The sequence below is a fragment of the Opisthocomus hoazin genome, chromosome 1, assembly GCF_030867145.1.
Source record: "Opisthocomus hoazin isolate bOpiHoa1 chromosome 1, bOpiHoa1.hap1, whole genome shotgun sequence".
Taxonomy (NCBI): domain Eukaryota; kingdom Metazoa; phylum Chordata; class Aves; order Opisthocomiformes; family Opisthocomidae; genus Opisthocomus; species Opisthocomus hoazin.
In genome coordinates this window covers 62,064,520-62,076,693 of record NC_134414.1, presented here as the reverse complement: position 1 = coordinate 62,076,693, position 12,174 = coordinate 62,064,520, and the positions used below count along the sequence as shown (strand labels likewise).

The 12,174-nt window shown below is 39.4% G+C and overlaps 1 protein-coding gene across 3 annotated transcripts in view; it reads left to right on the top strand.

Moving 5' to 3' along the window:
- ABCC4 (ATP binding cassette subfamily C member 4 (PEL blood group)) overlaps positions 1–12,174 on the top strand; it is a 156,310-nt gene that overhangs the window by 26,640 nt on the left and 117,496 nt on the right. For all 3 annotated transcript variants that reach the window (XM_075423797.1, XM_075423791.1, XM_075423805.1), the window contains 3 exons: positions 1,590–1,715; positions 4,550–4,799; positions 9,269–9,373. In XM_075423797.1, the coding sequence (XP_075279912.1) occupies positions 1,590–1,715; positions 4,550–4,799; positions 9,269–9,373 (481 nt within the window). The remainder of the gene's footprint in view (positions 1–1,589; positions 1,716–4,549; positions 4,800–9,268; positions 9,374–12,174) is intronic.

Below are 12,174 nucleotides of genomic sequence, written 5' to 3'. Positions count from 1 at the left end.
GGTCTATGAGAACTATAGGCTTTTTGGTTCACACCATTTAAAAAAGAAACTTCTGTTAACTTGATTATTTTGAATCATCTTCAACCTTCTGTTATGTGGAGACCAACCCTGGACATTAGGTTTGAAAGGTGAGTGTTTGAAAAGATTGCAGGTGAGAATTGTTGTTTGCTCCTGCAGAGACATGAACAGGACATGCTAAATTTTGCCTTTCACAGTGATGGTGTGTTATGGGGAAGAAAGGATGAGCTCCTGCATTCTTTGAGGAATTGTTTTTCTTTCCCTCCCTGGAAGCGTTCAAGGCCAGGCTGGATGGGGCGGTGAGCAGCCTGGTCTAGTGGAAGGTGTCCCTGCCCATGGCAGGGGGATTGGGACTAAATGGTCCATAAGGTCCCTTCCAACCCAAACCGTGCTTTGATAAGCAAAGATAATGTTGTTCTGTGTCAGTACAGTTGGTTTAGGCAAAGCTGTCTTCCTCAGTCTTAATAAGAAGCCTTGATTGTATTAGAGCCAAGTTCCTACATTTCTTTTGTCAGTTTTCTTGTATAAGTGTTTCTTAATACCCTGACATTCTTTCTACTTAAGTGCCTTAAACGTGGCTATTTAGTCCAGAGCATCAGAGAAGTCTTACAGGGGGCAGGTTAAGCTGACAAAACACAGCCACCCCTTCTAAAGAGCATTGTTTTTTTTTTAAAGAAATTCTCTCCGAATCTGAACTTTATTTGCTGCATACAAAAATAAGTAATTTAGCAGGAAAAGTTATGTTTTATCAAAATAGGACCTACCATAGCTCACTATGTGCGAAGTATGTTTGTCTACATGAATGAATTCAGAATTGTAATAGGCCTTATTAGCATGGTTTATGCATTCATTACATGGCTTCTAACTTTCAATGCTTTTTTCCTAATTAAAACTGTGACTTTATTATTTAATTATATATATTTTCCAGTTTGTTCATCAGTGCAAACACAATATGGCACTAAAATAGATCTATTTACTTTAGTGTTGATTACAATTAATGCTTAGATAGTATTTATTTATTTAAAAACACGTATCTAGATAAACTATCCTAAGTTAAAGCTCATGTATTATTACTAAGTAAACTTTGCTTCAACTAGAGTTAATCTTAAAAAGACAGAAACAGAGGCCAGTTTGTTTAACAACATCAAAAGAGCCTTATGAGAAGGGTTGTTATTGTGGCATTTCAAAACAATTTTTATAATTTCCTGATTTTTGCTTAGTTCTAAATTTAATATTTGTAATTTTTTTTTATTTTGATGTTTTTCGTGTACACAAATATGTTGTTTAAGGAATACCATGTGTTTGTACAAGCTGACATAATTCTGAATATTGAATCAACTCTCAGTTCCTGCGAATAGGGAATACCAGGAATACAGACATACCAAGTCTGTCTGGTGTGTGTCAGCTTTAATAAGATACAGTTTTAGGAAGATCCTTCAATGCAATTACAAGGATATTAATCCTATTTACAAGTAAAAGCAGGAACTTCATTATTATGAGTATGTTATGCAATCAAAAATAGTCTCCCTTCGTTTGAGAATCTGAGAATTTTTACTTTGTGCTATTTACAGAAGCAAGACAGCTGCCTTAACAGATGTCAGGATTAGGACGATGAATGAAGTCATAAGTGGTATGAAGATAATAAAGATGTATGCTTGGGAAAAATCGTTTGCACAACTTGTGAATGTTTTAAGAAGGTAATTCTGAAAAGATACAGCTTGGTATATGATCTATATCTGTTTCCATTTTTTTACTTGTCAAGAAGTGCGTTATTTTGTGCTTAAAGTGCAGTTTACTTGAACTTCTTTGGCGTGTTTTTTTAAAATTTCTATAGCAAGTGTGAAGGAATGGAAATACATCCTAAGGGGACAGAAAAAGAAAAAAAAAAAGTTGATATTTGTAAATTCTGTGGTCTTTTATGCTTCCTTTTACGGTTGTGTTTAAAAACAGCAACTAATACACCATAGTAGTTCTAACTGAACAATTTCATCCTCGCAGTTCTGTAAACTAATAGGAAGGAACTAATAACCAGACATTTCCCTTGTGAGAAATATATGGAATCTGGCTTTCTGTCCTAAATGATAGCACCCTTGGGTAGTACTCTGCTTCCGTTTCTGCTTTTTGAAGTATTGCTCAGGCCATCTGGGAAGGGTGGTGGGGAGAAAGACAGCAGCTCAGAAATTCTGTAGTTGTTCAGCTGGCAAGACCCATCTGCGTTTGCTATCCTAAGACATTTCATTTCAGAGGTATGTCAGCATCTGATTAAAACTTACTAGTTTTTTCAGCTTTTCAGTCAATATTTTTACTTGACAGTTTAAGAGCATTCAGTGCTAAAGGATAACTGTAGGAGTTCAGGTGCATATTTCTGATTATTTAATTTTCAAGTTATATCTGTCTCCAGCATATGTGTAGTATGCTACTGTCCTGCTGTAGATTCTCCAATTTTTTTAGGTTGGTTTTTTTTTAGATTTGTTTTGTTTGGAATTCCTTTCTTTAAAAGGAATTTTTTTCCATGATATGTATGTGCAGGCTTGCTAACTTGCAAATATTCCTGAGACGTTTCTTCCCGTGCACATAATCTCTTCCTCCTTCAGACTGTAGGATCTTGTGCTGATTGAGTGTTCTTGATTGACTGAAAGCTTTGCTCTCTTGCGTGGTGCCAGAGAGGATATTTCTTCATTGAAAGCTTCCTCAGTGGGTGTATTCACATCACTAAACTTTAGATTTCCAAGTGCAACATCTCATTTGGATTAGAGGCTTCCTTTTTAATGATGGAGCAAAAGAAGCTCTTCCAAAACACATCCTGATCCCTCTTTCTTTTCTTTAACTGCACTGTGGAAAACTGTAGTTGAAAGTCTTAAATTCAGCCAGGTGATTTATTGCCCAGTGTTTCCACAGTGGCCATTGACAGTTTCTAAGATGACATCTGAACTCCTCCATTGCTCTTTTTTCCTGTGGCTGTCCGTATTAGTATCCTTTTATATAACTCCATGCCTTAAGACAGTGTAGTATATTATACAACCTGTGGGTAGGCTGTAATTTTATCTGATATTTATGGAGAGTAGCACAAAGAACTTGCTGATTATCCACAGATAATGAGAGGATTATTAAGAATGATTAGAGGGTGGGAAAAGTGTTTCGTCCAGAATTGTAGAAGTAATTGAATTAGACCCAACTCAAATAGTTTACATACAAATGTTCTTTCACTGTACTCTGGAGGAGATCAGAGATTGTAAGCCCTTAAGCTGAAAAAAGGAGTCTGTGAAACTCTTTGAAAGTCTGTCAATTCAGCCAATTTGGCAAGTATAGTGGGAAAGCTGCTTAACTAGTTTTCCAGTAGCGCATCTTGCATTCTTCTCTCCATTAAGTGAGGACTTAATTTACTTCAAATTGTATAATTGTAGCTTGAGTTTCTAATCATAGTATATAGTTCCAAGTGGAAGGTAATCAAAACAATCAAGATTTTCCCTGAGAATTGACAGAATATTTGGGAAGAGAAATTAGGAATTGTTTCAGGATTTTTATATTCTGTATTATTTCAAGCAGATAAAATTAGATTATATGGGGAAGGAGTAAGTTGTTGTGGCTCCCTTGCTAAAGAATAACTATTATATTAAGAAGAAGTTAAGCCTGATGGCATCCACATTGTAGACAGTGCAGTTACATTTTGAGGATAGGACTTCATCAGTCATTTAGCAGTGGAAACTGAAATTTAGCTGAAGTGGAAATTGAGAACATACGCATCAGCAGCTTTTCAGTAGCTGGAGGGAGACTTACGCATCTGTGCAGTACTTCGGTCACTATTTAGCTCGGGTAATGACTGGAGGAACAATTGGCCTCACAGATCAGTGTTTTCTGAATTATGAAACAGAATTCCTAGAGCAAAAGAAGCCATAAGCAGGGTCCAAATTGGGAAGGATTTAGGCTGAGATCAAAGGAAATACTGCAAATCCCATGATCCCAGACTGAGGAGCAGCAGCTGAATAATGGCAGATACTTGGGCCATGGGTGAACTCTGTATCTTTTGGAAGTTGCCCTGTTTTTTCAACTGCAGAGTATGTGTTGATGCTATTAGGAGTTTTGTGACTGAACTTCACCAGAATTTGACATTGGAAGGATAAGGAGTTTGTGGGTGCTTGGCCTTTACACAGAGGTTTTTTCCTTTTTGCTTTTGTATGCAACCCAGAAATATTTGAAGCAGACTAGAATCTGAATTAAAAATCTAGCTTGACCAAAGCAGAAAAAAAGAGTATTTTGGTTTTCTGTCCCTGAAAAATAATTATTTTCTATAGCCACTAAGATATTAAAGATAATAATTTTCCCCACTCAATTTCTAAACCTTTTAAAATCTCTTTTGTTATTTACCATATAATATACTTTCTTAGCAGTTCTTTATATATGAATTCGGGTAGTGCAAGGGGAGGAGAAAGTATATAAAAGAAAATCCTGCAAGTGGGTTTCCCTCATCCAATTGCTGAGAGCAACGGCAATGAGAGAGATTGATGTGATTGTTTATATTTTGCATTTTTAGGAAGGAGATTGCCATGGTTATGAAAAGCTCCTACCTTCGAGGACTGAACTTAGCCTCTTTCTTTGTGGCAAGCAAAATAACCGTGTTCATGACTTTCATGGCGTATGTCCTACTTGGCAATGTTATCTCTGCAAGTCGGGTGTTTGTTGCAGCGTCGCTGTATGGTGCAGTACGACTGACGGTAACTCTCTTCTTCCCTGCGGCTGTGGAGAGAGTATCCGAGGCAGTGGTTAGCATACGGCGAATCAAGGTATGGTCATTGGTTTGAATGGTACATGGATTTCTTCTCTTATTCTAATATTCTTTTAATGTCACTGACAAAAGCAGCCTTATTTCAGTTTTGCACAGTTTGGGATTTTTAATGAAATAACCTGTTTTGAAAACAGAATGTGTTGCTGTGTGACCATGTGCAAAAACATGAAATGCACTGTAGGGCAGGCTGGAATGTAGGAGAAAAGAGCACGTGCAAAGAGGTATTGTAGGCATTTTTGAAGTAAGAGGAACATGTGTGCAGATATGTTGCAATTGGGAGTTGGAGGACAAAGAAGGTTGGTGGGAGCTGTGAGGTTTATGTTCCATGTGCACTGCACCACCCTGTCCGCTGTGAAGGACAGGTGAGCCCTACCTGGTGTCTTGTGGCTGCTTTCAATACATGAGCCAGCAGTGTGCGCTGGTTGCCAAGAAGGCCAATGGGATCCTGTGGTGCATCAAGAGGAGTGTGGCCAGCAGGTCGAGGGAGGTTCTCCTTCCCCTCTACTCTGCCCTAGTGAGGCCCCATCTGGAGTACCATGTCCAGTTCTGCGCTCCCCAGTTCAAGAAACATGAAGAGCTACAGGAGGGAGTCCAGCGGAGGGCTACAAGGATGGTGAGGGGACTGGAGCATCTCTCCTACGAGGAGAAGCTGAGGGAGCTGGGTTTGTTTAGCCTGAAGAAGGGAAGGCTGAGAGGGGACCTTATAAATGCTTGTAAGTATCTTAAGGGTGAGTGTCAGGAGGATGGGGCCAAGCTCTTTTCAGTGGTGCCCAGCGACAGGACAAGGGGCAACGGGCACAAACTGAAGCATAGGAAGTTCCGTCTGAAGATGAGGAAGAACTTCTTCCCTCTGAGGGTGACGGAGCACTGGAACAGGCTGCCCAGAGGGGCTGTGGATTCTCCTTCTCTGGAGATATTCAAGACCCGCCTGGACAAGGTCCTGTGCAGCCTGCTGTAGGTGACCCTGCTTCAGCAGGAGGGTTGGACTAGATGACCCACAGAGGTCCCTTCCAACCCTGAACATTCTGTGATTCTGTGACTCAAGTTTGGTCAGGATGAGCATGAGAAATGTTGCTGTTTTTTGGCAGAGAGACTGTATATTGTTTGGTTTGCTGTGCTTAGTGTGATGTGAATAAAATAGTCGTGTTTTCTTTACATACAGTACTTTAGCATAAACTACAAGAGCAAAAGATTTAAATGCAAATTGTGTTATGAATTTAAAACTTAAAAAATCCCAGATTGTCAGGTTATCCAAATATAGGATTAAAGCATACAAGCCATGTTAGAACTTCATTTTGTAAAAAAGTCGGGTTAATTTAGTCTAGAATGGGGAAAACAGAACTGCTTTACATGTAATGATATGGCTTTGCACAGTGTCACTTCCCATTTGTTGATGAAAGTAGCTTAAAATCTCCTATTTTATTTTCTTCTTTATGTGCTTGAGTATAATAAATCAAGTTTCTTTGTTGATAAATTTGCAAATTGTACTAAGCCCATAGATAAACTATGTATTAAACAAGTAGTCTTTGCATTTCAAAGAAGCATTTTGTCAAAGTTGATGCAAATGTGGTTAGAAAAGGTTAACGTGAAAATCACAACTACGGTAATATTGTAGGCAGTGGCATTTATTGTTCCTGCTTAAATTAAACTGTGGGAGGGGAGAGAAGTGCTTGGAATACTGGATGTTGCACTGTCTTTTCTCTACTCTCATATGCCCAGTGCTCAGCTCCAGGGCAGTGCTCTTTCAAAGGATCTTTCAAGCTGTGGAGGTTGAGACACATGGATGGCTGGAAAAGATGCCTTAGGAACAGGAGAATGGTACTTCAGCAGAGGCAGTGACGATCTGTTCCTCTTTTTAGTCCTGTCTCCTATTCTAGCATATCCTGGTGGTCACAAGATTTTGCTTCTAACAGCTGGCACCAAATTCCCTGCACTTACAATTCCTTAAGGATGGTTTTTGGAAACCATCTCCAGAATTGAGGTTCTTTGGACACAGAGTTGTCGTAATGGATCTGTAGTATCCCTGATGCCATCACCAACTTTTAGCTTCCATTTCCAAAACTGCATGGTTTTTCAGGGTTGGAAGTTCTGCTACTGAGAGGAAATATACTGCCTGACCAAAGATGTGTTACTGAAATGTAAATAAGCGGGAAGGAATTAGGAGGAAAAGGGAGTACAGAAAAATACAGAAATGTGATTAAGATGATGGCTAGGTGTATTTGGGCAAAACTGAAAATAATATATTTTTTAAGGAAGTGCTTTCTCTTAGGTTTTGTAGAAAAAGTGAGGTTTCTGCACTCAAGAGTACACTCAGATGGAGAGCAGAAAGCAGGAGATACTATGCTTCAGGTGACAATGCAAAGCAACAGTCAGATAGGAAGTAGGAGCCTTCCCTCCATATTCATCTATACATATGTAGGAACTGTGTGGCAAAAAGTATATTGTGGTCTCCTTATTGTGTTTTTCACCTAAGCTCTTTTCCCCTCACCCTAGCTGCACATCTGAGAGCTGGTCTGCATCTCCTCTTGAAGCTCATCCACTCTTTTGTGATAAGCAGTAGGCTCAAGGTCCCCTCGTGAAACCAAGTGAGAGTGGTTGTTTTTCAGAGGGTTATTTTGGCAAACATGCAGAAAAGAGGATAAGTTTCAGCTGGGTATAAAAGATAGAGGTTTCTCTGTCAAGGACACGGTCATATTGTTTCTCAGCATCCTGTGGATGGCAGCAGCTTTATTTTTCCCTTCATAGAATATTATTATGTACGGAAAGAATGGAAGAATGTTTTAAGAGAAGTTAATGAGTTTCTAAGGCTTAAGTTATTTTACTGCATTTGAAGATTTAATTTCTAGTGTTGATTTTTTTTTTTCCTCTACCGTTTAAAATTCATGGTGTTAACTTTTTTTTTCATTTGTACTAGTTTTATTTGAAATCTTCCATATGTGATACAGTAGCATTTTTTAGTTAAACGGCTAGTTAGTATTTATACCTGGGATAAACGCTACTGCTAGAAGTGAAATTTCTGGTAAACGCAGAAACCACCAGAGACCGATTCCTTGCCTATAACTGCCCTGGTATTTCAGCTATCATCTAAATCCAGATCACACTTCTGAGGTCTTTTCTGAAGCCCCACACCCCAGTACTGATTTAGACTGCGTTTGGAGTTTCTTTCCCTGCCTACCACCCTCTTACCCTGTGTTCTCTTTTACGCATGTACCCGTTTGGGCCTGCCTATCTGTAACAGCGCTCAGCGGTGCTCACCTGGCCGGCGCGCTCAGCCGTGTGTGGCTTTGCACTCTGGCCTGTTGCTGGAGATGTGTGTGCCTGCACATGGAGTTTCCAGGCTGCGGCGTTAAAACGCTCCGGTTCTCACCGCGCTCTGGAACGATGCCCACTAGCTGGAGCTTGAGCAGTACCGCTGTGCCTGTTAACACCTAGCAGTATTCTTCCTGCCCTCCCCTGGCTCCTGGCATCCTCCTCCTGTTTCTTCTCAGTTACTGACTTCTGTAAGTCTTCAGCAGCTGTCTTGCATCTGTGAACTGTTAGCTCAGTACCTCTTAACTAGTCCTGGCTGCCAAGATCAAGGCCTTCCTTCTTTTCATAAAATACTCTGCTGGAGGCCTTTTTAAGGTCTTTATGCTCTGTGATTCAGAGTGTGACAGAATTTTTCAGTGTTTTTGTCTTGAACTGGTGGTAACTGTTATCCTTGAAAATTTTCTGTAGAGGTTGCCCCTTTCTTTCCTAAATGCCTTTGAGCTATTTGTATTTTGGCATTGGGCAAGGTGTCCTAGCAGTGCAGCTGTGGTACAAAAGTGCACGTTTGTGCAGCTTGAAGTAAATGTTCTCTGACTGGGATATAGTGTAGAAGCACAGTAGTGAACCAGTTATGTGGGCATTGGCAAGGTGTTTTTTTTTTATTCCCTGGACTTTAAAAGGATAGTGTTCTGCAGCATTTTTGTCACTGGAAGAGAGCTTATTGGGAACAGTGGACAGCTTCTTACCCTGCCCTCATTGTTTTTCTGAGCAAGACTGAAATAAAATAAGCCTTCACCATCAGTGGAATGATAAGGTGTTGCAGTGAGGGTTTCGCCTCTTCTGCGTGGGAAGGGGCAATCAAACAGTTATAGTGGATGTCAGTGTTTCCAGGGAAAAACAGGGCTGGTTCTTAAGATCTGTTTGCTTCAGGAATTCTCTTTTATTGAGCAGGTTGTTTCAGGAGTCCCATAGTACTTTCATGCTAAAAAGTCTGCACTTCTGGGATTATTTTTGGAGGGGACTGCTAGCCAGTTAGAGGTATGCTGCTGAAGGAGTTGTGCATTGCTTTGGAAATGTAATGCCTTGATCAGTTTGTGGTTGTTTTTTTTCTCCCCTTAATTAATGTTCTGTATGCTGTTTGCAAAAGTATGAGCTTGGGTTCCTTTCCCATTCCCTGTCTCACTTCAGGCAAAATCCTGTGCTTTTTTTTTATTGCAGAACTTTCTGATACTTGATGAGGTCTCGCACTTCAAGCCACAACTGCATGGTAATAATGAGAATATCAGTCTTCATGTTCAGGATTTGACTTGCTATTGGGATAAGGTAAATTTACTTCTGCTAAATGTAAAGTGTATTGGTGCTGCAGGCATTTGAAGTCTAAAAAGCAGTATATCTGTGTATAGTGTGCTGATGTTTTGTATTCTGTCTTTTGTGTATGAGAATGCTTTTAGTATGTTAAGCTAACTCTATAGAATAGTACTGAAAACAGTATCAAGTGCATCTTAAAAGCAGCTGTTCCTGAATATTATACTATATGAAAATCTATGCATTTCTGTGTGAAAATACCTTGTTATTAAACAGCACTGTACTGTTGCTGAGATACTGTGCTGTCTGCTCTTAATTCCAATTTAAGTAAGACAGGCCTTAGTGCATGGTTTTTTTTCTGCGAACTGAATGCTGATCAGTCCATTAGTCTAGAACCAGTACAATATTATACTTCTTATAATAGATTTGAAAGCTTTAGAGACTACTCTGTACGTATTTGTTACTCTGTGTATTTTAATTGAGACTGTTCAGCTACAAATTGTTCTCTGCTTAAAAAATCACCAAAATTACTAGAAAAAAAGGACAATGCACAGGTGATAAATCTGTTATATATCCTTTTCTGTAAGAAAGGCAAAGATTGACTGTGGTTTCTGTTTTAAAACTGCAATTGCTATGCTAAGCAATTTGTGATGAATTGTTGGAGCTATGAGGAGCTGCCAGTATCCTTGCACAAGAGAAGCTTCAGTCTCCATAAGAAATGCTGGAAGCTCTAAAAATGAGTTTTGCATATAAATGTAATGGAAATAAGACACGTCACGTATTTCCCTTTGTATACCCTCTTCTCCTGCATGTACTGTGTCACAAGGAAGATACAGTGTGAAAATGGGTATGAGGATCTACCTACTACTACTCAGCTACAAAAGAAAATTGCTACATTATTGTGCTTTATTTTCTCAGAGTTGCATCTGTGACATGAATTCTTTCTGACACATTGAACAGACTTTTAATTGATCTGAAAAACTTAATGGTGAATACATTCTAATGCAAAATGAAATGTATTTCTTAGTCTTTATTTTCTTCCCAAACCAGAATCGGTACCACTGTTAACAATTTGTAGGAAATGGTTGCAAAGTGTGCCCATAAAACACCTTAATTTTTTTTAATGAGTTGTTTATATTGCATAAGGCAGGGCAGCATGAGTGGAATTACTGGTTTCCTTTTGATTTTAAAAAACCCCAAGCCAACAAACCACTCACAAAACTGTTAATGTAATTTTCATTTTCATATTTAATTGCAGTATGCGTGGGAGAATAGTTCTCCCAGAACTATCAAGAGCAGCTCAGAAAGTTTCTCTTGCATACTCTTACAGTGATGCAAAATAACTTTACAGAGTTGCTCACTGAAAAGATGAGTTCTGAGAGAGCGGAGTTATAAAAGGAATAATAAAGATTTCCTATCCTTTGTCAAGTAACCAACTTAGCTTGCTACCCTGAGTAGGTGTCTCATGACTTTTTGTATCTCTGTATAGGCAGTGTACAGCTGGATGATGATTTTTTATTTTTAAAGATTACGAGCCAAAAGAGATACTAAAAGAAAAGCAACAACCCACAAATCCAAAATCACTGGAAGTGAAAAAGGGATTATTAGTTATACTTTTAGGAAAACAACCTAACATGGTGTGTTACAGTTTATCAAAAGATAAACAAAACCAATTAATTCATGGTCGCACTCTTGTTTTGCTCAGGCAAGTATTATCTGAGTCCCACAGGCTAGGCTGATACCACCAGCATGGAACTAGGGATTTTTCAGTACGAGTTTTTGCTGGTGTGTCTTGAGTTTACTGAACAGTCTGTCTGCTCAAATGAGCAACTTTAGATTTAAAATTTGAGGGTTTGAACAGAGGCCAAATTTATCCCTTGTAATTTTAGTCACTTAAATGAGGAGTCTCAGCAGTATAACACTTCAGTGGAATATATGATCTCTGCATCTCTTAGGTGGGGTGAATTGCTTCTTTCTCTTGACTGTAGGACACGTAAGGCCTGCCCAAGCTCACCTAAAGAGTCGCTGCCCCTGAAGGGATCATGCTTGTGTCCTGTCCTCGCGCCCTGCCTGTCTGTTCCCTCCCTTGTGCTGGTGTTAATGCTTGTGTGTGCAGCCCTGTGGTGAACGAGTTCGGAGGGATAAAGCAGTAAAAAATGAGTCACTTCTAATGTGGTTTGTTTTCTGATAGCTGAGTCCCGTGAGCAGCCCGTCTGCAACGTTAGGCAAGAACACGCAGCAGCAGGAGGGTGGTGAAAGACATGGGTAGGTGGTGAAAGACAGGGCACAGGGTTGCTGGGGCATTGGTGGAAATGAGCCGTCAGATGAAATGAGCTGTGATACTAGTCTGCTCTAATTTATGTGCCTCAAAATAGGTGTGACTAAAGACAATTTGTCCTGAATTTATTATAAGGCATGCTATTTTGTGAAAATACCGTGCCCCTTAGGTGTTTGTGGCCATGCTGTTTGCTTGCATTACTGCTTTCGTATAGGGTCTATGATATCTTACAATACCGCATGAACTTATGATAGTTGGGTAATAGTTTAAAAACTTTTGTTTTAAATTTTCTGTAATGATTTGAGTCTCTGATGTTACAGTTTTTTGAAAACCTTAGTGTGGGTGGGAGTATCTTTGCACTGTTGCCAATACAGAAGCACAACCTCAAGAGGTCTGAAGAAGGGCCTGTGTGTCTGAAAGCTTATTTACTTTTTCCATATAGACTAAGTGATTTAATAGGAGGTATTTTCTCTTCCTACGACCTTTGCGTTAAATAATAATTAAAAAAAAAAGCCTTGGCTGCCAGAATTTGGTAGAGCTG